The following is a 26435-nucleotide window of genomic DNA, read 5'->3' as shown; positions in this document are numbered from 1 at the left end:
ATCCACATGTACTTTTGATCGGTAGGCTGCTTAGACATGCTACATTAATTGCCAAAATTCACTTTTGCTAGGTTCGCTTCAGGACATTTAACATCAGATACTTCTAGACTTTTACCTGAGTATTTGTTTGGCTGACTTTATTTTGCCCATAACTGAATACACAAACTGTTCTAAGACCCAGAACACTGTTTGAAGCTGGAACGGTGGCAGGGTCCGCCGCATACAAACAAAGTGAACGACACTGTGTTGTTCTTCAAGGACAGTTTGTTTATTCAGGTGATTCAGTCATGAAAACAAAGAGAGTTAATCTCATTTACTTTGTTCAATCTTTCTCCTTCTGATTAAAATGTCTTTCCCCCAAAACTGCATAATGCACCTTTAATCCATCCAGAGCAGACACTAAAGTTAGGTGGATGAGAGCAGCTTTGGGCTCACTTTTGGATTAAAAAAAAAGAAAAAAAGATATATTTGCACAAAACACCGACAATAAAGACTGCACTTTAAACTGAAGGGAGTGAGTGACCATGTGATGGGATCAGACAGAGCACAGAGAGAGAGAGAGAGACAGCGCACGGCACCTCGTTCGATTGTATAATCAGAGAGTGCCGGCTGGTTAGAGAGAGGTGGGCGGGGTCCCACAATGCACTCGCCGGGAGCTGCGTGAACAACAAAACGCCCCGCCCGATTTTGACACGCACTGTGCACTCAACCAACTAATCACTCAATTATGACTCAATATTAAACTTTTTTTTTTTTTTTTTTTTTAAAATGTAAAATAAAAACCTGACACTTGCTCATTCCCGACAGCTGCCTCCCTCGACAGCCTCCAGCTGAGACACTCTGGTGAAGTCTAACATCTGTATTTATATTTTTGATTTTAGGATTTCCATGCGGGGTCACCTTCCCCTCTCATCACCCGGCTCTACATGTGTGCAGGCGGTCATGCTGTTGCGTTTGCACACGGAGACGTAGCGGCGGTGGGTCACAAGGCTGCCTCAGATTTTGCACCCTGGCTCGGTTTAAGAAGGATGTCCGGCGGGTTCTGCTGAGCAGTTCGGAGTCAACAGAGACAGAGTGAGAGTCTCTGGGGCTGAAGATCACAACAGGGAAGTTACAGACTTCAGCGTGGATCAAGACACCTCCAGCTGCGTCACATGTGCTTTTAAGTTTTAAATCTCTCCGTTTTTGTTTCTGTCTGGGCATTTTTTTTTTTTTTTTTTTTTTGCCACTTTGAGCATTTTTTTTTTTTTTTTTTTTTTTTACAACTCATATCCACCCAAGAAGTCAGTGATGTTCAAGAAGAAGGATCCAGAGAGACTTCCCCTGGTGTCAGATGAGAGGAACAAATACGTGGGAAGGTAAAACTTTGATTCTTACATGTGAAGTCATATAGGAGCAGACTGACGTGGGTGATCTGTTTGTTTGTTTTTTTTAAAATCACTTATCAGAAACACATTTCTTTGGTGTAAACGTGTATTTGTGTGTTCATCTGTAATTGTTTTAATGGGCTTTGTTGACACACAAACCTTATGCAACCCACCGAGGTGAAGAAGTGGTGCAGTGGGCAGTGTCTTTTGCTCACGTTCCCCTTGTTTGTGAATTTCTGGTTTTTCCACACGAGACTGGATTCAACCCCTGAAGCGGAAGTGGTCACATTTATGCAAGTGTTAATCCTGTGGAGGGAGGCGAGGGAGGAGGGGGGGGGGGGGGGGGGTACCTGTGTGGCGGTCAGACTGATTTCTGCTGAGGCTCTGATCATCTTCTGGCTGTTGCTTGCGTGTTCTTCTTGCAACTAATAAAAAGTTATTTTATTTATTATTATTATTATTATTATTATTATTATTATTATTATTCAAGACACATTTATCACAAACGATGATCAAAGTCAAAAACGACCATAAAAAATACTACTTTTTATGGAAGTTTTTGTCATGGAATTATTATTATTTTTTTTTTTGAAAACTATTTGTGGTCTTTCATCAGTTGCATGAGCAGCTTATTTGTTCAGTGATTGAAAAGATGAATATTTCTGACTGATCGATATCGTAAGCGTTTCAGTTTTTTTCCCAAAACTACCTAGTGCTCCTCTATTAAGTTGTGTTCATTTGCTTTACTTTTAAATTCCAGATTCCATGTATTGGTCATGAAATACAAGATGACAGAGGACATCCAGGCTTTATTTAACCTAATTATTACTGAAAGGTCAATCAGATTGGACCTTTTTTGTTATATTTTTTGTTATTGTTTGTTAAGTTGCACACCGTTCAAACCCAGAGAAATCCACACTCAAGGTAACAGTTCGTTTTATTGCTTGGCCTGGATGTTTATTCCTCCAGAAGGTCTGGCTGTGCACCTGACTCACACTTTCAGAGCTAGCTAGCAGTAATTAATTGACACAATGATAATTTGTTGTACCCTTAAAACATGTTTAAGAGCCAGCTGTAGGTGGTAAGAGTTTAAGTATGGTAGGTTCTGTAGGTTGTGCAGATTATTGAGCCTCTTTCGGCAAACGTACGCCTGGTGATGTTGAAAGAAAACTGACTTGACCCTTAATCCTCACAAAGCTGCTGCTCAACTTCACACTTGTGTCTGTTTGTAATGCACGTCCAGTGTGACCAAACAGGACGCGTTGCACAAAGACGACAATGGCATCATCAAGCATTGCCACGACAATAGCCACGCGCAGGAGGACCGCGAGCGAGAGAAGAAGGTCGCCAGGAAGAGGCTGTACGTGGTCTCCGTCATCTGCCTGATCTTCATGATCGGTGAAATCCTCGGTGAGTCATTCTGGTTTTTCTCACGTTGCTTAATATTTAATCCATTCTTACCTCTCTGCTTCTCCTTTCTTTAGAGCAAGTTTATTTCCCTTTTTTCACCACTCTACCAGCGACAATCTGATGCCTCCTCAGTCTGACACCAAACTATAAGCTGCTTCATATAGTCCTTGTACCTTTAGTACAGAAGTGTCTTCTTTTAAGTTGAATCTGAATGGCTGTGATAGCCTGATGTCTCAAACACTTCCTTTAGGATTGAGATGACGTATGGTGCACACATCTGTATCCCCCTCTGGATAAATCTTGACTTCCTAACCTTCCATATGGGCTCCATGGTTAAAATCCCCCGCCACAATAAAAGCCTCTGGCCATGAGGTCTGAGTCCTTGGCTTAGATCGGCGTGTTGCAGAATGTAAACGGCTGACATGAACTCCTTCAGGACATAATGAGGCACTACCTGTAAAAATCCCAGATGTGTGGATTTGTGTTTTGGAAAAACTTGTGTTGAACCATTAATTTTGGTGGAAAAGGGGCATTATTCTCATCAACATGTTATCCAAGTCATTGATATTCCTATTCTGTGGCTAGTTTACCACAGTGAGTCTCTGTAGTCTTGCTTTGCTGTGCTCCCTTACTCTCCATCCCCTATTGTCAATCCGAAATTACTTTGAACCTTCTTGTGCCTTCCTCAGACTTTCCTCCTGTCTCTCTTTGTCTCTCTGTTTTGAATTTGGCTCACTTCCCCACTCAGGTATGGATTTAGCATTTCAGCCAGGACGGTGATATTAAATTTGAACAAGTGTATTTTCTCTCTGCAAGGTGGATATTTCGCAGGGAGTCTTGCGGTGATGACGGACGCCGCCCACCTGCTGGTGGATTTCACCAGCTTCATCATCAGCCTGGTTTCCCTCTGGCTCTCCTCCAGACCTGCCACGCACAAGCTCAGTTATGGCTGGCATCGTGCAGGTACAATACCGTATTTGGCATTCCTTTTATTCGGTTGTGTTTAGTTGATAGTGATGGCTGCTGGGGATGGTTCAGGACAGACAGATGTGGGATTTTCAGGGACATATATCATAATTTACATCTTAAAAATCACAAATGTTGTCATTTTTTCCAGTAATTCTTGTATTGTACATATCACAGTCTTAAAATTAAGGTACTTTTCAATAATGTGTTTACTTAGATGAGATTTTGTTGTAGTTTTGCATACATTTTATGGATTTTTTTTAACGTATATGTTCTGATTTTAGTCACGGTACTCTTTTCTTTGTGACAACACTTGAAGACCTGTGTCTCTCTAATTGAGGTCTAATTGTAGGCTGGCTGTGATCGCTAATTAGCCTGAAATGCTAACGAGTCTTGCACAGTGAAAGAACCACCTTGAAAAGCTCATCTGCTTATGACTGGACTTGGAAATGAAAACGCAAGAAACGGTTTGCATTTCTTCGTGCTCGGTGGAGCCCACAGTAAAAACCTCAGACCGTCATGTGTTGCGGATGCTGAATCACATGGAGGCGAATTATTTTGGGGCCATGGTGACTTGCCTGAAGACCCTAAAAAAAGGAGGAGACTTTAAAACCTTTGTCTGCTCTGAATGTTAATACGTAGATGGTGCAGTTTTCCCAAGTTGTGTTATGCAACTGTGTAGTTTGTAGTTTGGAGTGTTTAACCACAGTTTTTGTTTTTTTTCCTCCTGATTTATATTCCTCCCGCCTCTCCTTATCTCCTCACCCATGCAGAGATCCTGGGTGCGCTGCTGTCAGTGTGGACCATCTGGTTGGTAACGGGAGTCTTGGTTTATTTGGCTGTGGAGCGTCTCATCAGCGACGACTACACCATCGAGGGCACCATCATGCTCATTACCTCTGGGTGTGCTGTGTTGGCGAACATCATGTGAGTGAAACAGTCAAATTTTATACAGCTTTTTAAAAAAAAACGTTATCACGTGTGCCTTTTTATGAATGTTAATGATTTCAAGACAGAGAGGTAGTTGTTGCGTGCCAGCTGATTTACTTTGATACTTTTTAAAGATACTTTTGTGAATTCTCTTCAAAAAAAAAAAGCATGGCCCTCACCCTTCACCAGTCCGGTCACGGCCACAGTCACGGCGGTCTCAGCTCGCACGGGCACGGTCACAGTCACAAAAAAGGAAAAGGAAAAGGACACAACCACGGCCACTCGAATAACGACCACGCTGACTTGGAGCAACATGGAGGCGATCACGGTATGTCTCTGCGACACAGCTCCTTCATTTTGAACCGTTTGAACCCCTTTACTGTACTATGGCTGGTCACACAGTAGGGGGCATTATAATCCATTTTAATTACATTATAATGGATTATTTAATGAGCTAATGAACTAACCAATGTGTAATTATCTAACAGAGGGCTACTTTCTTTCAGGAAGGAGGGCTCAGCAGGCCAACGCCAGCGTGCGAGCGGCCTTCGTCCACGTGGTGGGAGATCTCCTCCAGAGCATCAGCGTGCTCGTCAGCGCCATCATCATCTTCTTCAAGGTGAGAGAGTCTTTCTCTCTCTCTCTCTCTCTCTCTCTCTCTCTCTCTCTCTCTCTCTCTCTCTCTCTCTCTCTCTCTCTCTCTCTCTCTCTCTCTCTCTCTCTCTTTCTCTCTAGGTGTGCGCAAAGTGTGGGAAGCCTGCAGAGCGAAGCCTTAAAAGCTTTCCCCACCGTTAAAAAAAACATGGCATGGCAAAAAAACATTTATTAATTCTGGCTTTATTCTCAGCTTCCATCTTTGCGCCTCTCTGTATATTCAGGGCTATAAAAAAACACACTTGCCCCTGAGGAGTGTTGAACTACACAAGGCTGTGGCTGTTTGCAGCAGGAGAGATGGTGCAGTTTTTCTCTGTCCACATGCTGTTTTTGTTGTCGGGGCGGTTGTTTTTTTTTTTTTGCAGAATGATTTTGGTGTCGTAACAGTAAAATGATGAGCTTCTTTTACACAAGTACTGCAAAAACGTACAGTGAGTGTGCATCTTGGTGTTGCGCAGTTCCTTTCTGCTGGGAAAACCATCCCTAAAAAGAATTACCTTTGTATACCTGAGCCATTATCACAAAGTCTGTACAAATATTGAACGTTTTGGAGGATTGTCAATCTCTTTTAAGTACTCGGTACTCTGCGAATACCAAGACCAGACCAGTCCTTTAATTTATCCTTAAACAAAATGACTGTTGGAAAAAGGACATTACATAACTGAGGTGCACATTTTACGTTTGTGGTCAAACAAAACAACTTGGTTAGGTTTAGGAAAAGATTGTTTAGGTTCAGATAACTATGTATTATATATGTTACATACTGTTAAAATGTTCAGATTTACAACAGAAATAAACAGCCTGTTTCGGTCCCTGTTCTTCCGATGAAGACAAGCTCTTACTTGTACTTAACCTTAATCTCCTGTGTCATTTTTTTTTTCTCTTTTAGCCAGAATATAAGATTGCTGACCCCATCTGCACCTTCCTGTTCTCCATATTTGTCTTGTGCACAACCTTCACCATCATGAGGGATATTATCATCGTCCTGATGGAAGGTATGGCCTCCATTTTTCTGACAACATAAAGTGTTTGTACAAAACATTTGCAGATTCTCCTTTAAGTCTGACATTTACACTCCATCCACGACTCAGGTACTCCGGCGGGTGTGAGATACAGCGAGGTGCGGGACGGTCTGCTCGCAGTGAAGGGAGTGACAGCGGTCCACAACCTCCACATCTGGGCCCTCACCATGAACCAGGCTGTGCTGACTGCACACGTAGCTATAGGTGAGAAGAGACTGCAACATAATTCTCCTGTGAAGCATTGAGCTGTCTGCGTGATTTGAATTGAAGTCGCAAATTATGAAGGAATCGAAACACGATCGGGGGGGCGCATCAACCAGATATGTTGACTCGAGTCATTGTATCTTGGACACGAGACGACTCGAATCACTGTTCTGATGATTTGCAACCTAACTTGTCAGAAAGTAAATGACCATGGACTTGAGTTGGACTTGGAAGTAAAAGACTAGTGGCTTGACTGGACTTGAGACAAAAGTTGTTGGGTTGTTTGTGCATCCATCCACCCTCTTTTTCCCCATGAGGACTCAACGATGAAGGGATTAGATGTAGGTAGTCAAAGGTCAAGATGACTGTGACTTCATGTTTATGATGAACTGGACTTTTCTCAAAGACGTTTCATGTGAATCCTTGAAACAAGTCTATTTGATAAAGCACTTAGAGTTGTGACTTTGTATTTTGTCTGTGATATCTCAGAAACGTCTCAAGGGAATTGCTTCAGATTTAGCACAAGCATCCACATGGATCAGTGCTTTAGAATGATGTGGTCAAAGCTAATGTTGTCAGTGGTAATGGAGCGTTTGTATTGATCGGAGAGTGGTTCGATCTTGTTGAGGTTGAGCAGTCCACGTGTCAGCCAGACGGTAAGTAAAACTGTGACGGGGACCCGGTAGTGAGGCTACAAGGTGCAAACATAGATTCTTCCCAAGTTAAGTACTTTTAAGTGGTCTTTGAGGGAGGGCATGAATGGGTGAGAGCAGAGCCTCTGACTCTCACGCCAATCCTGATCTCTACACTCAGGGACTCACAGACTTTGAGGTTATGTCCCTGTTAAGTCCACGAGGGTTTAGGGGTGTCCCACTGTCAAACTGTTAATACCATGAGGGCTTTCTCGTGGGTATCTTAAGCCCTTTAAGGCCACTTTCAGAGAGTCCACATTTCTGCAGACATTGTCTAAGATCGTTTGGTTGGGGTTAACAAAAGATGCTTGAAACCTCTAATTGAAAATGATTCTATCTGTGTCTATGTTTGCCATAGGTTTTTGTTATAAAGATATTTTCATTTGTAGTTTTTGCACACACGTAAGATGAGATAAAACCAGATCATTAAAAAAATAATAATAAAGAAGCCATCAGGTTTATACAGGACAGGACCCTTAGAGAAAATATATTTAAAATATAAAATAAAAAGTCCAGAACTGACAAGGTGAAGTGCTGTCATTCCTTTATTATTGCATTCTGGCTCCTTGCAGACTCAAAACGCTCACCGGGTGACGTCAGCTCAGTCTGTGAGGGGCTTGGGGCTTAAGGCCTTAGGGGAGGAGGACATTGGGATTGGGACTCAGGTCTTGGAAGGTACAGAACATGTAAAAGGGTTTTTCAGGGTTAGAGAAGGGAAGATTGACTAATGGACTGAAAGAAAGAGCTTGTAGCTGCAGAGAAAGAGGAGAGATTGATGGGCAGGGAGGTCCTCGGAGGACTTGGACTTCCATTTTCTCTCAGCCGCCTGTGGGGTGGTTCAGTCATCGTGCACAGAGTCAGGCAACCGTGGGGCAGGAGGAGGTCAGAACAGCCAACTCCCAGGAGTCTGAGAAAAGAGAAACAGTCTGCTTGATGCGTAAATAAATAGGTATGGGTTTTGCTTTCTGGTGTGTAATGAGCACATAGACTTTTTTTCTATAACGTCTATGACTCAATATCACCGTCTCGAGGGGCTTCTCATACGCCTCCGGACTCCTTTGTCTCTTTCTTTCGCCGAAACAATTTTTTTAATCGCATAAATATTCAGTACAAACAAAGCAAGGTGACTGACATTTGTTGTCATCCCCCCGCCCCGTCTTCTTCTCTCCTCCACAGATGAGTCAGCGGATGCTCAGACTGTGCTGAGAGAAATGACACAGGCTTGTTTCTCCTCCTACAATTTCCACTCGGTTACCATTCAAATGGAGAGACAGGCCGACCTGAAGCCCGGGTGTACGCTGTGCGAGGACCCCAAGATGTAGAACCCGGCACCAGCAGGATGAGGCCAGGCTTTGATCAAACTGATGATAGTTAAGTTGTTCTGCACTGCTCATTGACCTTTTCTTAAAATGTTGATATTGAAATATCTGAGTGTGTGCCTGAATGAGAGACACAACGCTTCCTCATGATGTAAATGAGTGTGAACGTGTCCAAAACTTTAACATCATGAGTCGTCTTTGCCTTTAAGCTCGTCCAGTTCACTGAATAACATAAATTTCCATCTTCTCTGAATCTCTACATTGTCCTAAACACTTTAACTCAACTCTGATTACCTTGTGGCATCAGCATAAAGCACTGTGTGTTTGACAATTAACCTACCGTGTCACTCTAAGATCAAGGTTATACAGTCACAGGCATTTGCACACAGTCTGGTTTGTCAATAAGTGAACAACAGCCACCTCAGAAGTACTGTATATGGAGCGCATTAAGTGTATTTTGATACATGATCACAATGTCTGTACAGTTGTAAGGTACGAGCTGAAATGAATTATTCAAAATGAAATAAAATATTCCTTTTTCACATATTGTCTCTCGCTTCTAAAGACTGATTTACAATGTCGTGAAATCCCTTACGGGGGACGCTCCGTACCTCTTTAATGCCTTACTGTCTTTGTGAAAAATGTGTTCACATAACTGGTTCATATTTCGCTTGCAACCCGTTCCTGTCAACTTTTTGTGTTCATCTTATTTATTGTATTCTTGTTGTGTGACCTTTGACCTTTTCTGCGAGGCTACTTCCTGATGATTTTGTACTATTTACTCATCCTTTCTTCTTTTACAACTTGTGCATGTAGAAGGCCCAGTCTGAACGGCGGGTTCAAAATCAAACCAAATCATCGGCTCAATCAATGAGAGCTGGATCGGCTGGCTGAGACTGCTTGGTCTGTGATACTGTTCGTTCACCACTCAGAGGCTTCTGATGGATGAAAGTGACAGATGTGTTTATCTGCAGCAAGTTACACCCATGATAATGCATCAATACATAAATGAATAGATGTGTAGATTTGTATGCATCTGCACAAGTATGAATATATAAATATGTAAAGCTCAATATATAAATGTAAAATGTATGTATTTAATGTCATTACTATTTGTAATTTATTTATACATGGTGACAATTAAGTGCTAAAGTAGAGAATTATTTAGTCATTAGGGAATTTATGATATAAGATATTTATTAAGCATTAAGTTATGTTTTTATAATTATGTATTCAATAATGGATCTAGACATTTCAGTGGCAATGTTTTAGTTTTGGAGAAGAAATTTAGGATTTTTTATATTTATAATATGAATTAGGTAATAATAGAAACTCATACAGAGAAATATTTTGTTTTTCCATAACTGAATAAACAAGCTGTTCCCAGAGGAAAATAAGGTCCCCCAAACACTGTTTGAAGCCAGAAAGGTGGCAGGGTCCGCCACGTATAAACACAATCAAACAGTATGATAATGATAATTGTGTCATCCTATAAGATCAGCTAGTTTATTCAGTTGATTAAGTATTCCACTCATTTAGTTTGTTTATGTAAATATATATGTATATATGTGAAGTTTGCCGTCAGCAGTCGAGTGGACATTACATGTTTCTGCCTTCAGAGCAGACCATTGTACTCCCTCCTCTCCCCGTATGAACTTAGCCCTCCAGGGACCAGATCAGTGCGTATTTAATTAAGAATGAGTAATGCACTAGGTGGCTAGATAATCCGTCTAGTCCTGATACCCCCTCAGCTAATGATTATTACACGGTTTGTGTTTCCTCAGAAGGGGTCTTCAGTCTGTCTCTTCTTCATGTTCTTCGTCACTTTCTGCTGCCTCTGAGATTGTTTTTCTTCTCCGCTTCTCTTTCTCTATCCATCTCACCCTCTCATGTTCAAGGTTCAAGTCCCCCCCCTCCATCATGTGCCTGTCATCGGATTTAAAGTAATCTGTCTCCACAGTTACATGCACGAGATACACACAGGTAATTAAATACCGCACTGCCCATTTTTTCAATGTTTTATTTTAATGTTCTCGTGCTATGCAGTAAGGTTTGTGACTATGACAACCACATTAAGTTGGGAAAACTGAAAATAATAAACTTTGAGATTTGTGACACCTTCGTCTTTAGATTAATTAAAGGGTAAGTCCCCCAATTTTACACATTAAGGTGTGCATACAGATCTTGGTGAGTGCTTTTGCAGATGTGAAAAAGTAGTAGTCTATAAAACTTTTTGTGGCTCCAGAGGTAGCTGTGTGTGAGCTGATAAATTGTATCCAGTGCATTGTGGGTAATGTAGGCAGCAGGTATTTGAGGACTCTTTATGGACAGTTTAGATCAATGATCAAAATCGATAAAGCTGAACCAGAGATATCGCCGTTTTTATTCCACATGTTGTTCTTCCTTTTTAAAACCTGTTGCTTACATAACCCACAATGCAGTTTAGCTCCAGATTAACATCACTGGAGGCATTTTATCAGATTACATTCAGCTTCCTCTGAAGCCAAAAAAAAAGGCTAAACTACCTTATTTTTCCACATTGGCAGTAGTGCTAACTGAGACCTGTAAACACACGTTCATGTGTAAGTGGTGGAGTTGCCCTTTAAGACCTTTTAAAATGTGAAGGAATATTTTCTCTCAATGAGATTTGATTACATTAAAAATTCTGTCTTGCAGTGTTAAATGTATAATTCAGCAACAGAGCAGTTGAAGAATATTCACCTCACTACCTGCTTCCACCCTCTCACTATCACTTTCCCCTCGTCCCAATTAAACACACCAAGAAGGCAGGCTGGATGATTATAGAGAAACTCATTTCCAAATAGCATGCCTCAGTTATTCCGGCAGTATGGCAGATGGGGATTGTAAGAGTAACGTTCATTCATCCTGGCACACTAACCAGCACTCTGTCTGCAATTAGGAAGTTGTGGGCAGTCAAGTGAACTTGACACAGTATTTTTCATATCAGTGTTGCATGTTGCAGATATAGGATGTTTTTTTTTATTTTTAGAGAAAGAGAAGAAGCAAAATAAATAAATAATGACTTCAGGTTATTATTACACAAAATGTGTTCCAGATAAAAGGAAATTGAAATCCAGTCTGTAACCCAAAATTTGAATGAATGATGTAAATTAAGTAATAGGCATCCTAATCTACTTTTTCAGCCCCACTCAAGCCTGAAGGCAAAGCCTTTCTCTCTTTCAATAAAGCTCTTATTTCCAGGCTCTGTAAGTCAGAGGAGTAATTCTGCTGCATGGCAGAGCACATACCGAAGACGCAGCTTTGTATAGCCCTCTGTCTATTTCTGACACCTCTTGTATTTCATATTAATTTAAATTCTGATGGCTCACAAAAATAATCCAAGCACAGCTGTATAGTGTGTGTAATGGACGGATGGGTGCATTGACGGATTTAATTTAACACAGAGCAGACAACATAGACATTTATGGGATGAATTTAAATTATGCTGACTAAAAAAGTTATAATGACCCATGGGAAGCAATCATGTGTCGTAAATTGGCCTGGGGGCTGATGAAGCCTGGTGTGTGTGACTGGGTTGTTATATAAGAGTAGACCACCATGGGGCGCTGTTACCTCAAGGAACATGAGGCAGTTGGCGGTGCGCCTTGCCTTACCGTAATATTAACATTAATTTCAACACATTTGGAGGAAGGGTGTCGAAATAAAACATAAATATGGATCATATTTGATGTGAATTAGTATAACTGAATGTAGTTGACACTGTGTTACCACCCCAAAACTCACATTCAATCACTAGGAAGAAACAATTGTTCCAAGTGGCGCCTCTACTTCAACATTTACAGCCACGGTGTCAGACGAACTCTCGCGATAGTTGCGGCAGCTGAGATCCACGGAGCAGAGCAGGAAACTTGACATGTCAACAAAACAGATAAATTATCACCACACAGGTAACATTACACCTCGTCTAACGTGCTATTACGTAAATATGAACACCCACGGAGATGTTTGGAGTACTTAAACAGCACAAAGGGAATCAAATGAACCGAGGGGAAGCTGTGGTGTCGTGTGGTGTGTGACTGTCCACTTAGCTTCAGGTGACAACCACTCCACATGTTAGCAAATTAAACCGTTATCAGGCTCATTGTGTTTGGGTGTGGCAATAAACGTCCAGGACAGACTCTGTCAGACTTCTACTGATTTAAAGACACGTTTGACTACTTCTTGAAGCCCTGGTGTACAACTTATATTAAAGGCTGTAACGTTAGCTCAGAGACTGTTTCTGTTTTAGCTTTAGAGCGTTTAGTTTTAATTGATGGTTGACAGCTGCATTTCCTGTGTGTATACGTCGTCTTGTACGTTACTAACAATAAGTTTAGTTATTACTGTGGCTGAGTGATTATACAAGCTTAATACAGAGTATGTATCCTTATACCATAATGTGACTGCCATATTAGACGTTCACCTGAGAAGAAATGCATTGACCTCCACTAACTAACTAACTAACTAACTACTTTCCTCCTCCTCCTCATCTTGGGTTTACTCTACATTTTCCTCTCCCTGAAGGCATGTAAGGCATCTGCTGGTGTGGAAAACCTGCTAGGTAACCTCAACTGGACCCAGACCTCCTCCACCAGCATCTCTACCTGCCGTCTCCATGACAACCCCTCCACTAGTGTCACCTTTTGGTGGCCAGCCTCCACCGCCTCAGCAGCAGCAGCAGCAGCAGCAGCAAGCCCAGGCAGCCCGGGATGTCAACACGGCCTCGTTGTGTCGCATTGGCCAGGAGACGGTTCAGGACATCGTCCTCAGGACTATGGAGATCTTCCAGCTCCTCAGGAATATGCAGGTCTGTCTAACTGTCTCCCTGCCCTCACCCCTGTCAAATCTGGGTATACACAACCTTCAGCTTCCTTTTTTCTTTTTTCCTGCTATCATTTATATTTTTTGCACACTAACAAGACACTTTATACCATAAGAACGATGGCATGAGTGGAGTGAAAACGCACCATCGTTTAATGGATCTATACAAAAGATGAAACAATAGAACATTAAAAAAATAAATATACATATGAAAGAACTTACTAAAATAGATATAATCAGTGTCGTGGTATCATGACAGACCACTGTTATGCAAATAACAAAACAGCTGTCACTCAGGAAGGCAACCCCTTTAAAAATGTGTTTTGACAAAGCGACAGATAGATATATATAGCTATAGATAGATAGAAGGTTGTTCCAAAGCTGAGGCATAACTGCATCCGGCTAAAAGCTTCTATCAACCTTTGATTTTTTAACTTCGGCTCAAGTTTAGCTCAGAATAACAGAGGCAATTCTGGGCTGCAAAGAGTTTAATCAGGCCTTGTATTGAAATCTAAAGGAAATGTGCAAGTGCAAAGAGCTCAGAATTGTGGGTAATGTTATACAAGTTTGGTCTTCTGCACACAAATCACTTGAAACAGAAAACATCCCCCCCTTGAGTGTTCCCCAATAGTATTATTGTTGATGCAGCAATAACACAGTACAAAATGGGACTTTATGCCTTTATGTTGTCCTTAATGGAAATAGTAAAGCATAGCCATACATTTTTTCAAACATTATTTTACATCATGATCATACATTTGAACAGATCTGTGGCCAGGATACGGAACTTAAAGAATGGATATTGATGTAAGGGTACAAAAGCAGGTCTGATTTTCTCAGCATGAAGGAAACAATTTAGATACTCATCGTAAATATTCCTAAAAACTTGTATTTTTGTGTTGTAACAAATTAGAAAATCTAACAAAGGAACACTTGATGTCAAGAATAATGTTTGAACAGTAGTGTGTTGAAGTTTTATAGCAGAATAGTAATGTCTTTCATCCGCCTACTGATGAAAACAGGATGTTTTAATGATGAATAATGCATGTTTCTTGACAATAATATTACATGACAAGTGTTGTCGAAGTGCTTAGGGTAAGAAATCCAGCACTAGTTAAGCTACAAGTTTTGCTGTCTTGGGTTTCTAGTGATTTGTCTGTGTTGAAGAGGGCACTGCTTTCTCTCTTTGATGTCAGAATGTAGAAGGAGCTATTTCAGATAAAGAGCAATGATCAGGGGCAGAGTAACATTTGATTTCATATTTGTTGTTGGTGCGACTTATCTTTGTGTTTTGTGACTGGGCAGTGACTCCCTATTGCCTAGGTACAAAGTGGTATTATGAGACAGGACGGGCTGTGGCTAGCTGTTTAGTTAGCATGCTAACTTCTGTAGAAATATTTGCAACACAATAATTATACTATATGTATTTCCTCACATGCTGTTGATGATTTGTAAAGAATTTTAATTTAGGATGTTAGTTTAGATTTTAGATTTTATTTAGGATATCAGCAGTCGACGTATTGAAGTTTGCTGCTCAGTTCACATGTAGTTCAGCCTCGACAGAGTCCTGAAGACGAGGTCGGCATGAGTTTATCATGGATGTCTGCCCGCTCCTCCGAGACACTCCTCCTACACCTTGTTAAAATTACAGCCAGAGACGGGCCAAACAAGCACGCCTCAGCCACAGAATGCACAAACAGCATTGTTGTGACTTGTTTTTTAGATCACAGGCTGTCTTCACACTCATAAAAATTCTCCATTTATCTTCTCTTCCCTCCTCTCCTCTGGCTGTCTGTCTGTCTCTCCCCCGTTTCTCTGTTTCTCAGTTTCTCTGCCTTCACTTTGCTTGCCCTGAAGGCATGCTTGTTTCATGTTATGTAGGATGTTTATAATCAGACAGCGTTGCCCCCCAGAGGCTCGTCGATCTTCTCTAAAAAAAAACAAAAAAAAAACTTGTCTTGTTACTCTTAACACCCATTGTAGTTAAAACGCCTGTGTTGCCGCCTCGGCATGAGAGTGTTTCAGAGTGCAGCAGTTGAAGCAGTTCACCTTTGATGCCGCTGAGATTGTACTTGGTAGTTTAAACTGTAATTTGACTATTTTCAAGTTGTTGCATGAAGACATGAATATGTGAAAGGGAGGAGTATGTAACAATTTGTTGCATTTGACATGTATTTGACATGTATCAATCACGTTTTTATTGTCATAACAAGTTAAAAAAGTTCCTTGTAAGTGGTAAGTAATTAGAAGGGAAATTATCACTTTTTATCAGTGTAAATAAATGTAAATTAGTAGTTGTGGGACAGCAGAAGGTTTTTAAGTGCTTTCTGCAATCACTGTGGATCAATGGCTGTTGCTTTTTATTAGCACCAGCAAAACTATGGGCTTCGTCTTTGCTCAACACAGTATTTCCTCTGTGGTGCTTCTCAGCTGCCGAATGGAGTCACCTACCACCCAAACACCCACCAGGACCGGCTGGGAAAACTCCAGGAGCACCTACGGATGCTTTCTGTGCTGTTCCGCAAGCTGCGCCTCGTCTATGACAAATGCAACGAAAACTGTGCGGGGATGGACCCCATACCTCCAGAGGTGAGACACGGTGGCGCTGACAAGATGTCCTTTTCTCATACTAATATGACGGGTAGAAGCATATGTGTGAGTGCAGTTAATTATGACTCAAATTTTGGAGCGCTGTTGTTGTAGCGAACACCGGACATGTCATATGGACAGAAGTAGTAGTCAGGGTACATTAACTGGATCGTGCTAATCGAGGAATGACTGTGATGAAATTGCTACAAGTAGGTGCTGGAAAAAAGGACAGTGGCGTATCATGGTGATTTGAAACAGAACAGCTGGTTGCTGTCAGAGGCCTTTCACAGAAAGTGTTTTGATGTGCGTCAGGCACCGCAGGTGTGTTGCTGCCCTTTACACCTTAATCAGACAGGTACGGTACAATCTAATTAGTTAAAGTGGCACTGGCAGCATATTTGTATGATATAAACTTCACCCAGGAAAAATTTCCCAATCTCAATTTGGACTTACAAGGACTTACAAGTTACTAAATAGTCTTAAGATATCTTGAATTTGTGAGGTCTTATTTACCACGACATTACTTCTAAATTAGTTTATCTGTCATGGCAGTCCACAATTCTGATGATACAAATCTTTAAACCTGCCACTGAATCTACCTTCTACTTGCAGTTACCTCCTGGCAAAATATGAACCAAACTAACTCAGTTGAATAACAGTATTCCTACATAAAATCTGCGCCTGCACAGGACCACGTACTGTAAATACTGCTTACCTTTATACGCACCTGCAATGCTTGAGTAAGAAAAAGATCATTCGTCCAAAAATCTGTCTTAAATGTGGTTAAATAATCTTGAAAAGGTCCTTGAAACACTAGAAGTGTTGCATGTAATTGTCTGATACCCGTAGACACCCAGAGGATGCTCACATCACCTCCAAGCATTCACACAGATTAAGATCAATGAGCTTGAGTGACGGTCATATCGACCCTCACTTAACCACCAGTAGAGCGTAGCATGTAAAAGTGAATTGCGGTATAAATATTGAGTCATAAGGCACCAACGACATTCATACATGTTCAGTAGAACTCTACTGGAAAGATCATTACCCTTATTCATGGAGTAATTTGTACTTATAATAACAGCTTTTTAGACTATGGTGGAAATGTCTCACATGTTCTTATTAGCCAGTGAATAATACCTGAAGGGGAATGATGATTTTCTTCTTATTTTCTTGTTCTATACTCTTTCTGTGACAAATTTCACTCCCCTAACCTGACTGCCAGACTAAATGTTGGCAGTGTATGTTTCTGCAAACCGCAGATATGTTGAATCTAACATTTCTTTATTTTGCTGCTTTCCTTTGGGTTTCCATGCTTACGATCTGGTCAAATTTATGCCAAAAAGACTTCTGAGTTAGGGTCGAAGAAGATCATGTATTGGCTTACAGTGTCTGTATTGCTCGCTTTAAACGCGACTGGGGAAGTCCTGAAGTCTCCTTAAAAATATCATGTGATGTTAACAATAAAAGATTGTATCGCCAGATCGAGATAAAAAACACAAGTGATTGTTTTTCACCAATAAAAGATGTCTGTCCTGTTGGTGTCCACACAATATGTGAGGTGATTCCAGTGTATTTTAGTGTAATTAGTCTTTATTTTAAGTTGTAAGAATATTTTGATGATTACCTGAATGAAATCGTGAATCACAGTTTTGTTTGGCCATGCAGTTGTCACAATTGTGACATTCAATTTTCCTATCGAAACACAGTCCTGAGCGGTGGTCACTGTCTTTGACTTCTCCCTTAACTCCCCCACCAACCTTTCAATATGACATTCAGGTCATAATCATGTAATGTGAATGTGATAAGACAGGTATTGTAGGAATGTCATTGTGACATGTAGGAATGTGAACATATTTGTGGTTTTTAGAAAAGTTAACTGTCAACAATTTATTCAGGCGACTGGGCTGACTCCACATTTGATGTTACTGTATTTGCTTAATTTAGTCTTTAATAAAACAGTGTATGCTCTTCTACAACAATGTCCTGTCGACAGTTTAGAGGAAAAATAGAAAACAGAAACAACACAAAAGAGTGGACAGCATTAATTAATAAAAGATAAACCTGAGAGGCTCAGTGAAAACAATCACAAGCATACAGAAAACACTGCTGTACAGAGGGTGCTTCACATTAACAAGATTTACTTCATTTTGAAATAAGAGGACATGGTCACTGGTATTATTTATATATGGTTACATCCTCACATAACCTTAAGTCCCTGTATGGCCATCTCTGCAATTAGGTCTTACATGATGTGGTTGTAACCACCGTGATGTTGTAATGGCACTCCATTTTTAATTTGACGTTGATTGATTGAACCGTCCAGATGCAAACACACATGCCGTAAAATGCCTGTCATGATTTTTTTTTTCCTTCTCTCATGCGCTCAGCCGCTGCCTCATATAGCTCGGCTCTCCACACAAATCGCCTGCTAAATTAGGAAGCCGTTAGTTTAAAGGAAGTAGGCCATTGTTACTGCCGCACCACCGTGCTCATGCACACACAGCTGCACACACAAACACACACATCCTTACCCCCCGGGGGACTCTTATCTCACTTACTCCCTCTAGGTCTGTCTTTTCTCCGCTCGCAGCAGATTCATTGGTCGCTTCAGGTGAGTCTCCAGAGTCTCTTTACTGCTGGTTACGGTCACCATCCACCTTCAGGAACAACAGCACTTCAGCTCAGACACACTCCATCCCTGCCTGCTGGCACACACACACACAGAAATACACAAGCATGTGCACAACTGTGTCCCTAACTGTAAATAGACATGCATGTGGTGCACTAAAGCATGTCACACACAAAAGGGATTTTTTTTTTTTTAACACACATACACACACGCACGCACACACGCACAATGGGCATGCAGTGTTCGAGGCTCCACGCAGGGCTACAGCAAGGCTATCCACCGCTGTTTGATTGGATTTATGACTGCGGCAGTCCCTTCCCAATTTCTACAGATTGGCTCGGAGCTAATCTCTCTCACCAGACTCCTTCTGAGGATAAAGGAGGATGTGGGAGGAGACCAGTCTTAAATTGGAACAAATTTGTGATGGCTGCCACCGTGTACATTTTCTGCATTGAATAATACAGTCGCTATAAAGCATTTTCAAATGATCCATCTGCCGGTTGTTCAAAATTACCCTCGTCTGCAGTTCCGCCCTTAAATCAAAGTCTATGAGGGACTTGCGTTGACATTTTTCCATCGCTGTAATGCCGTAAACCCTCATTGAGTCATAACGCCAGCTCGCAAATTTTTCTCCCTCTTATTTCCACCTTATTTGAATGTTTATTCATTCTGCCCTCCAGGCTGAGACCCGGTCCAGTGCTGACCAGCCAATAGCTCAGCTCACCATGTTTGTCTGGGGCTGAGGGTTGTTGATTTTGGCCCCTGCATGCATGCCATTTATCATCTCGGAGAATTCAGGTGCTGGCCTGACAGCCGCTCACTATTGGATGCCTGAAACAGGAAGTGGAATCAATGACTCGGGCAGCGTGACCTCATCGCAGCCTAATTAGCAACAGACCCGTTTAATGAACAGCTGGACCAAACGCACACGTCAGCGCTTTGCTCTTTTCCCATCCAGCTGTCGTTTGTTGCAGCTTTTTTCCTCAAACTCTCTCCTTCTTTCTGTGTTTCTCTCCTCTCCCTCCTCTCCCCATTTTTCCACCTTTTTTTTTCTTCTTCTCCCCTCTTTTTGTTCATGCTGGCTTTGTTTCACTTGCTTTCTCTCCAGATTCCCTCGTCTGCTTTTCCCCTACCCCTGTTGTGCAAGTCTTCCTCCCCCTCGTGTCATTTCCTGCGCTGAACAGCTATTTCATTTCCCCCTCGCCTTACACGTTCGCCCTGCTATTTTCTTATTATATTGTGTTTTTTTTTCGGTTTGTCTTTTCCAACCCTTTTTCCCTTTTGTCTCAGCGAGGTAACCTGGAGAACTTCATTAGTCCATTCTTCTCTGTCAGGCAGGAAACCACATCCATCTTTCTGTGGAAGAGGCAGGGGTTATGACTCACACTGCATGGCTACACGTGCGCACGCACACACACACACACACACACACACACACACACACACACACACACACACACACACACACACACACACACACACACATAATGCGCTCTCCATCCATCTTTCCCACCATACTCAGCACATTTCATTTTCCCCCCAGAAGCTGCCAAAATCTGCCCCCTGCCTTTAAAATTCGATATGTCATTGGCTTCGGCCTGAAATTATCTGATGAAAAAACTTTCCTCTTTTCCTACCCAAAGTTTTCCCGAGCCAGCGACATGCTCATAGTTTGTCTGATATAATATCCTGCACATGTCCTTGCCGTCTTTTCTCCCTCCAACAGTCGGAGTTTACAGTTTGGCGTGGAGCTCGGCCTGGAAACTGACAGGAGCAAAGAAAGTTAGCCAGATTTTTTCATCTTTCTGCCACTCTTTCCCCCCCCTCTTTGTCTCTCTTCTTTTTTTTCCTGAATTGGTTCTCGCTTTTCTTTCTGGCCTCGTCAACCCTGGCTTTTTTCCCTTTGACTAGCTGACATTTTGCCCGTCGTCTCCCCGTCTTCTCTTCTCTCTTCTTCTGCTGGTCTCCATTTCTCCCCATCTGCCTTCTTTCATGTCTGTCTTAACGATGGCCGGCTCCAGCTGTTCTCCAACACCGGTTGGTCATTGTTTCCAGACGAGGCAGCTTACTCCAATCATTGTCTAGCATCCGCACAGCCTCCGCTGCAGCTGCATAACCTTGGGTCAAACAGTACAGTCAGGCAGAATAAAGTCCAGAACTTTGCATGATTTGGATTAGCATTGTGCCAAGTCATGATTGGACCAAGGTGTGTTTTCCCACCGAATGGCAGTTTTTGTTGGCTCCTCATCGTTCTGAGAGTCTCCTGCTTTATCTGTGTTTGTGATCTTGTCTGGTATGACAGTTTTTGTTTTGGAAAGGAAACCTTTTTCTTGAAACAGGAACTCCATGCTTCCAGTGTAATAAAACACTGCAGATTGTCTTTGCAGCTTTATTTAAAACTCATTAAAAGGTGTGTAATGTGTTTACGATTGTGCACCGCAGTATGTGGATTTTTGAGAGTGTGAAACTCAATTTAACTGATGCTATGTGTATTTCCTGAGAGAAGATTTAAAAAAAGTATCCAGTATGTAATTAATAAATATTTATGCCCATTTGTAAGGTTTAAATGCTTTCTAACCCTCCTGGCCCAAAACTATTTTCTCTATTTTCAGTTATCATGGGCATTTTACCAAATAAGGTGTGCATAACATCAACTCTGAAATGCACTATTAAATTATATAGAAAATCTTTTTCAGGACAACCTGAGCTATCAGAATATGTATGTAGTAGGGATGTTACATTAATGTGCAATGCAGTGCAGACCAAAGTTGGGCCTGGGCTCAGTTGGTCCCCTAGATGTTTCTAGAAACCACCATTACGCTTCCGCTTTTTTCCCTCAAAAGGAAAAAGTTTGGGCACCCCTCATCTACACAATCATTCATGCAGACCAAAAATATTTGAATATTTGAAACAATCATCATATGTATTTCTTGTCTCATGTTAATGAGCAAGGATTAAGGGACTAATCATTATGACAGCTGATGAATTAAGCAAAGCTACAAAATGCATTGCCAATTAACAGTGATGATTCAAGCTTTGAGAGTCTGGAAATGTTTACTTTAGTTACCTTAAAAGCACTTGAAGTGTTTTTGTCTTAAACAGCTTTACAAACCCTGCATTATCACCTTTCTGTGTGTTGTACCAGGAACAGAGTGTTCTTAAAACATTCACACAGTACTTGATGTGTGACTGCAGTCATCACCCTGCTCTCCTCCTCCTTCCTGTGGTAACCACTAGGGGGCAGTGTGATGCAGAGCAGCGGGCGGTGACCCTGTCAGCACTCGGGAGCCCTGCCTCGCCTGAAGGCTCTTGCACATCAGCCTCACTGTAGTGTCAAGCAGACAAGGTCAAGCACACGGAGCGTTGAAAAATGAATTAATCTCCCACTCGCTTTCTGTCTCCCTCTCTGAATGAATGAGAGAGACGGGCGAGACTCTGTCTGTGTTCGAGGGCTTACACAGAAACCCCATTTTCACCACTTCATTGGAACAAGGTTATCAGACAACAGAGGGTATCTTGAGTAGGGATGCACTCCCAATACATTCATAATTCTGACCTATAACTGAACTCAGGTGGTATATAGGAGAAATATGAATATGCAGCATGGTGCTTAAAATGTATTTGGAGCATGGTCAGAGTAAGAGAACAGAGGAAAAACAGAAAGATGCTGCAGGGAGTGAATTCAGCTCTAGAGCCACTGTTAAAACAGAGCTGATCGCCACAAAAGTAACTATGACACTTTTACAGTGGAGATTGACTGTAAGTGATAAACTTAATGCAGTCCAAATCAGTTAAACGTGTCAGCATTTTGGAGTAGATTGTCTTACGGTTTGTCTTGCTTACAGTAAATTATATATCCAGGTTTTGTGTTTTCTGTCCCTTCTAGCAACTGATACCCTTTGTGGAGGATGACAGCTCAAAACATGAGGATCGCTCAGCTGCCCAGAGCCGCCCCGCCACCGAGGAGAGGAGAGAAATCCTGGAGGTCAACAAGGTATTTTGTTCTGTATCTCAATAGCACTGTTAGGGTTACAGGTTTGATTCTTAGCAGGCTGTACTGTAATGAAATGAGATGGAAAAATGAAATTTCATCGTAGCTTTACAAGATGTTATTTCAGAGCAAAATAAGTTTCAGACCCATGCGGCTCCAGACATTTCCATTCACATCTACCTGAGCGGGAGGGAAACAATATCATGTTTAAAGATAGATTATAATAATAAGGCTGGAAATTCTCCAAAGATTTACTCACCGTCATTAACCTGAAGCTTTAATAGCCCACTCGCCGTTATTTGGATAGCAACAATCCAGGTAGTAAAGCTCCGGTTTGTACAAAACAAAATGAAGAGGCTACACTTGATAAACTTTATTGTCTCCTGATAGAGTTTGTGTGTTTAAAGGGGGTGAAGTGCTGCTGGGAAATGCTATTAACACGTATTGCTTTTCAGAATTTGTAGACTACATTCATGTGGTTTTAATTCAAAGCTCTATGCGTTTGGTAATATACCTGGCGTGTAAATGCATGTAGATTCTGTGCTGAGAGGTGGTAACTCGTCAACAGTTTGTGTTTGTTATCCAAGGACATCTGGGGGCCACTGAAGTAGTCAGAAAGCTCCAGGGTGGCACCAGGTGTGGATGAGATGTTGGGCTATCTTTCTCAAAGTGCCTCTCCAATGTCATGTGGAGATTGGGCACAGTAACTATTGAATGGGTGACAAGGGTGGAGGTTCCCAGATTTGAAGGGGACTGGAGGACACTGTTGATGTGCTGTTGATTTGCTGTTGATGGTCGGACCTCAGTGTGTTATGGAGGTGCTTTTCAAAGTTTGTCACCATATTGTTGCTTTAATGGTCTATGTTTATGTACACACACTTTTGTAATGTCACCCAAAATACACGTTTTGTTTTGAAATTTTTTCTCCCCTTATTCCATTTTCACAACTGCAGGTGAGCCAATTGCAGAGGAAGTTTGTTTTTAATTATGTAGCCTGTTGATACCAGTGAAACTATTTAGGCACCCTCACAAGCTTGTACAAAACAACTGCATAAGTAGGCCTTCATTAAATAGGAGAGGTTGCATCACAATCACAATACAGGAGGGATATAATACCAAAGAACTTACCACATACACAAGAGACTGTCCACTTTTTAATCGATCATGCCCCAGGAAGACTAGCTAATGTAGTGGAGTTACCTAAAGAGGATGCTAATAAACTTATTGTGGATGCCATTGTTCTCTGAGATGCTATTTAATATGATAATAATATTTGTTGCCAGATATACTTGCGAGGCTGTTAAAATACCTGGACAGTGTGCCCAAGTAAAGTCTATGTGTGGGAAACACTGATTGATAACTTTAGTGCTCTCAGCAAAATTACTATTGCCAAGCAACCTAATCTATTATCTGTTCCTAAGGTAGGGTTTCTTAATCATCATATTACAGTTATTAATCCGACAAGAATACAAATAGATGCAGTATCTCATTGCTATGCATCCTGCAGAGCTTCTTTGTTACAGTAAGGCTACATCATACAGTAAAAGGCAGTATATTTAATGAATGAGGGGACTGTCATTTAATACAGTAACGATCTCCACTCACCAGTTTCCTGGCGATAGTGGAGGGGGTCTTTGGATTTTGAAGTAAGGCTCAAATATTCATCCCTGAAGGCTTATTTTAGTAGGTTGTGAGGCTGGAGCCACTTGGAATTACCAAAAGTTTGTCTGTAATCTTGAAAGAATCTCAACGTAGGCCGAGGGTTGTTTGACATCCTCTGGCATCTCTGATTTTTGCTGATGATGTAGTTCAGTAGCCTTTATTTGATCACGATCTCCAGTACACAGTTTTCCAGGAGAGTGAGAAGTTATTGGAATGAGACTCACCACAGTCGAGGTTTTGGCACTTCATATGAAACTGTGGACCGTCCCTGTCAGGTTGTGCCTGAGCTGCTGCCCAGAGTGTGTGAATTAAATTATCTCGGTATCTTTTCATGAGTGAGGGTAAGATGAAGGTGAAACTCTCATTTTACCAGTTCATCTACATCCCAGCCTTCTCATATGGTCGTGAGGTTTACACCACTGACCACAGATCATAAAATGGCAAGCATGACTGGTTCAGTGTTGCCAGAATGCATAAAATTATTCAAATACTGAGTGCGAGTGAGCCAAAAAGACACCTTTAGAGTAAGTATACTGCAGATATCAATGAGAATGAACTGACGGTCGGCTACAAAGAGCCGATATGAGCGAGATAGCAGCTCATGGTGTTTTCAATATTAAAAAGGAGGAAAGAAGAGATGACTTTTCTTTTTTCCCTCTCAGTGAGGTGCTCAGTTTTTGGAGTGGTTTCAAGTGTCGAACATCAAATACACCTAAGAGCTTTTTCAGATTTATTCCCTGTCAGATATGTTTTGGCCCAATCTTTGATAGAGAAGCTGTGTTATGACGCTGAAGTGCACAGCAGAGAGCTTTTCTTCAGACCGACATGTCATCTTGTCAGTCAGAATCTGAAAGTTCATTCCAGAAAGATTTAACCCTGAGTCATGGCTTAGGTGTTAGGACAGAGGGTGTTGAAGGCAGTACAGGCTGTGAAGCCCCCGGAGGGAAAATTTGTGATGTTGGGTTGTATGAATAAAGTTGACTTGAGTCACAGACAATCAAGGTGAATTTGAGCATGAATATTCTACAGAAAGATGGTATCACTGATTTTAATTAAACATAATCCAACAAAGAGAACAAGAAAACAAACAAATAAATAAATCCTTCTAGTTGATGGAGCTGTTAAAGAAACAAAACCTTGCACTGCAAGAAGTTAAGTATTTTTGTTTAATATTTAAAAAGTGACCCTTCTTCTCATTTGATTTACTATTTCCAAATAATTTCAAGGTCTCAATTGCTAGTTCCTAACCTTGTTGTTGTGGTCCTATTTAACGTAAAATAGATGTTAAGGCTGCGTATGCTTTAGGGCAGTGGCAGGATATCCTCTCCTGATCCATCCTCTTGTCCAAATATGGTCATCTCTGGCTTAAAAAAAACAACATTGTGACGTCTGAAATGCTCAAAAGTGGGATGACACTTGAAACCTTCTTCCTTCGCTTCCACTGAAGTAAGTTGTGGTGTAGTGTTGAAATGACAAAGACCATAAAGATGATATGTTGATTTACATGTAAAAAAAAAAAATGTCTCCACTTGTTCTGTCACAGTGCTGCATTGCATTGCTGAACTGACCTCTGGGACAGGACACAGCCTGTCTGGCAAACCCTGCCCCGTTATGTTCTGGCATTTGCCATCATAGATTATTTCTGAGTCCAGGATTAGGTTTAATCTCTCTTTGGGAAACAGGCACATCACGATGACATTAAAGCGCTGTGTGCAAATACCAGCCCGGGGTCGATGAAACCTCGATCCTGCATAGATGCAGGTAAATAGTTAGCAGTCACACACACGCACAGTGCCTTCCAGCACTTCCCATATCTCAGCCCCAGTACAGTGGCTTAGGACAGTGGAGCATGGCAAAGGTTCAGGTAGCATACATCATGCATTATTTAGGAGGCCTTTTTAGTTTGCCTTGTCTGTCACGGATTGGTTTTGTTTGTATACAGTATGTGTGTATCCTGAGTGAGTGAGAGCTTTTGTTCTTTCTTCAGAGAGGCGAGATTGTGTTTGCATTTGCTTTCACACATGCTTTCAGTGCATGCTGGCTGAAGCCCCATCTCCGTTTCTTCTCTTTGTATGTGCATTGTGCTGGCTCTGTGCAGATTGTGCATGCCAAGCCGTCTGAGTGTGCTGCAATGATAATGGTCCAAGGTCAGGAG

General features: G+C 41.5%; 2 protein-coding genes across 7 annotated transcripts in view; both read left to right on the top strand.

The window, feature by feature from the left end:
- The first annotated feature begins 802 nt into the window (after positions 1 to 802).
- Positions 803 to 9110, top strand: slc30a8 (solute carrier family 30 member 8). The gene is made up of 10 exons (XM_037094182.1): positions 803 to 843; positions 937 to 1358; positions 2611 to 2777; positions 3594 to 3740; positions 4517 to 4670; positions 4841 to 5001; positions 5180 to 5292; positions 6217 to 6322; positions 6419 to 6553; positions 8422 to 9110. Exons 2-10 carry the CDS (start codon positions 1291 to 1293, stop codon positions 8565 to 8567), a joined length of 1197 nt encoding a protein of 398 aa, XP_036950077.1. The 5' UTR covers positions 803 to 843; positions 937 to 1290; the 3' UTR covers positions 8568 to 9110.
- Positions 9111 to 12369: 3259 nt separating this feature from the next.
- Positions 12370 to 26435, top strand: part of med30 (mediator complex subunit 30) — a 60207-nt gene continuing 46141 nt past the window's right edge. For 5 of the 6 annotated variants that reach the window (XR_005074162.1, XR_005074163.1, XR_005074160.1 and 2 more), the window contains exons 1-4: positions 12370 to 12493; positions 13110 to 13392; positions 15837 to 15995; positions 22514 to 22621. Coding sequence is in view for 2 of the 6 variants with exons in the window: in XM_037092250.1 (XP_036948145.1) it covers positions 13201 to 13392; positions 15837 to 15995; positions 22514 to 22621 (459 nt within the window). In the remaining 4 variants the exon portion in view is untranslated. The other variant, XM_037092252.1, reaches the window with a different exon arrangement.

The sequence above is a fragment of the Acanthopagrus latus genome, chromosome 3, assembly GCF_904848185.1.
Source record: "Acanthopagrus latus isolate v.2019 chromosome 3, fAcaLat1.1, whole genome shotgun sequence".
NCBI classification, from domain to species: Eukaryota; Metazoa; Chordata; class Actinopteri; order Spariformes; family Sparidae; genus Acanthopagrus; species Acanthopagrus latus.
This window is presented reverse-complemented; position numbering and strand designations above follow the sequence as displayed.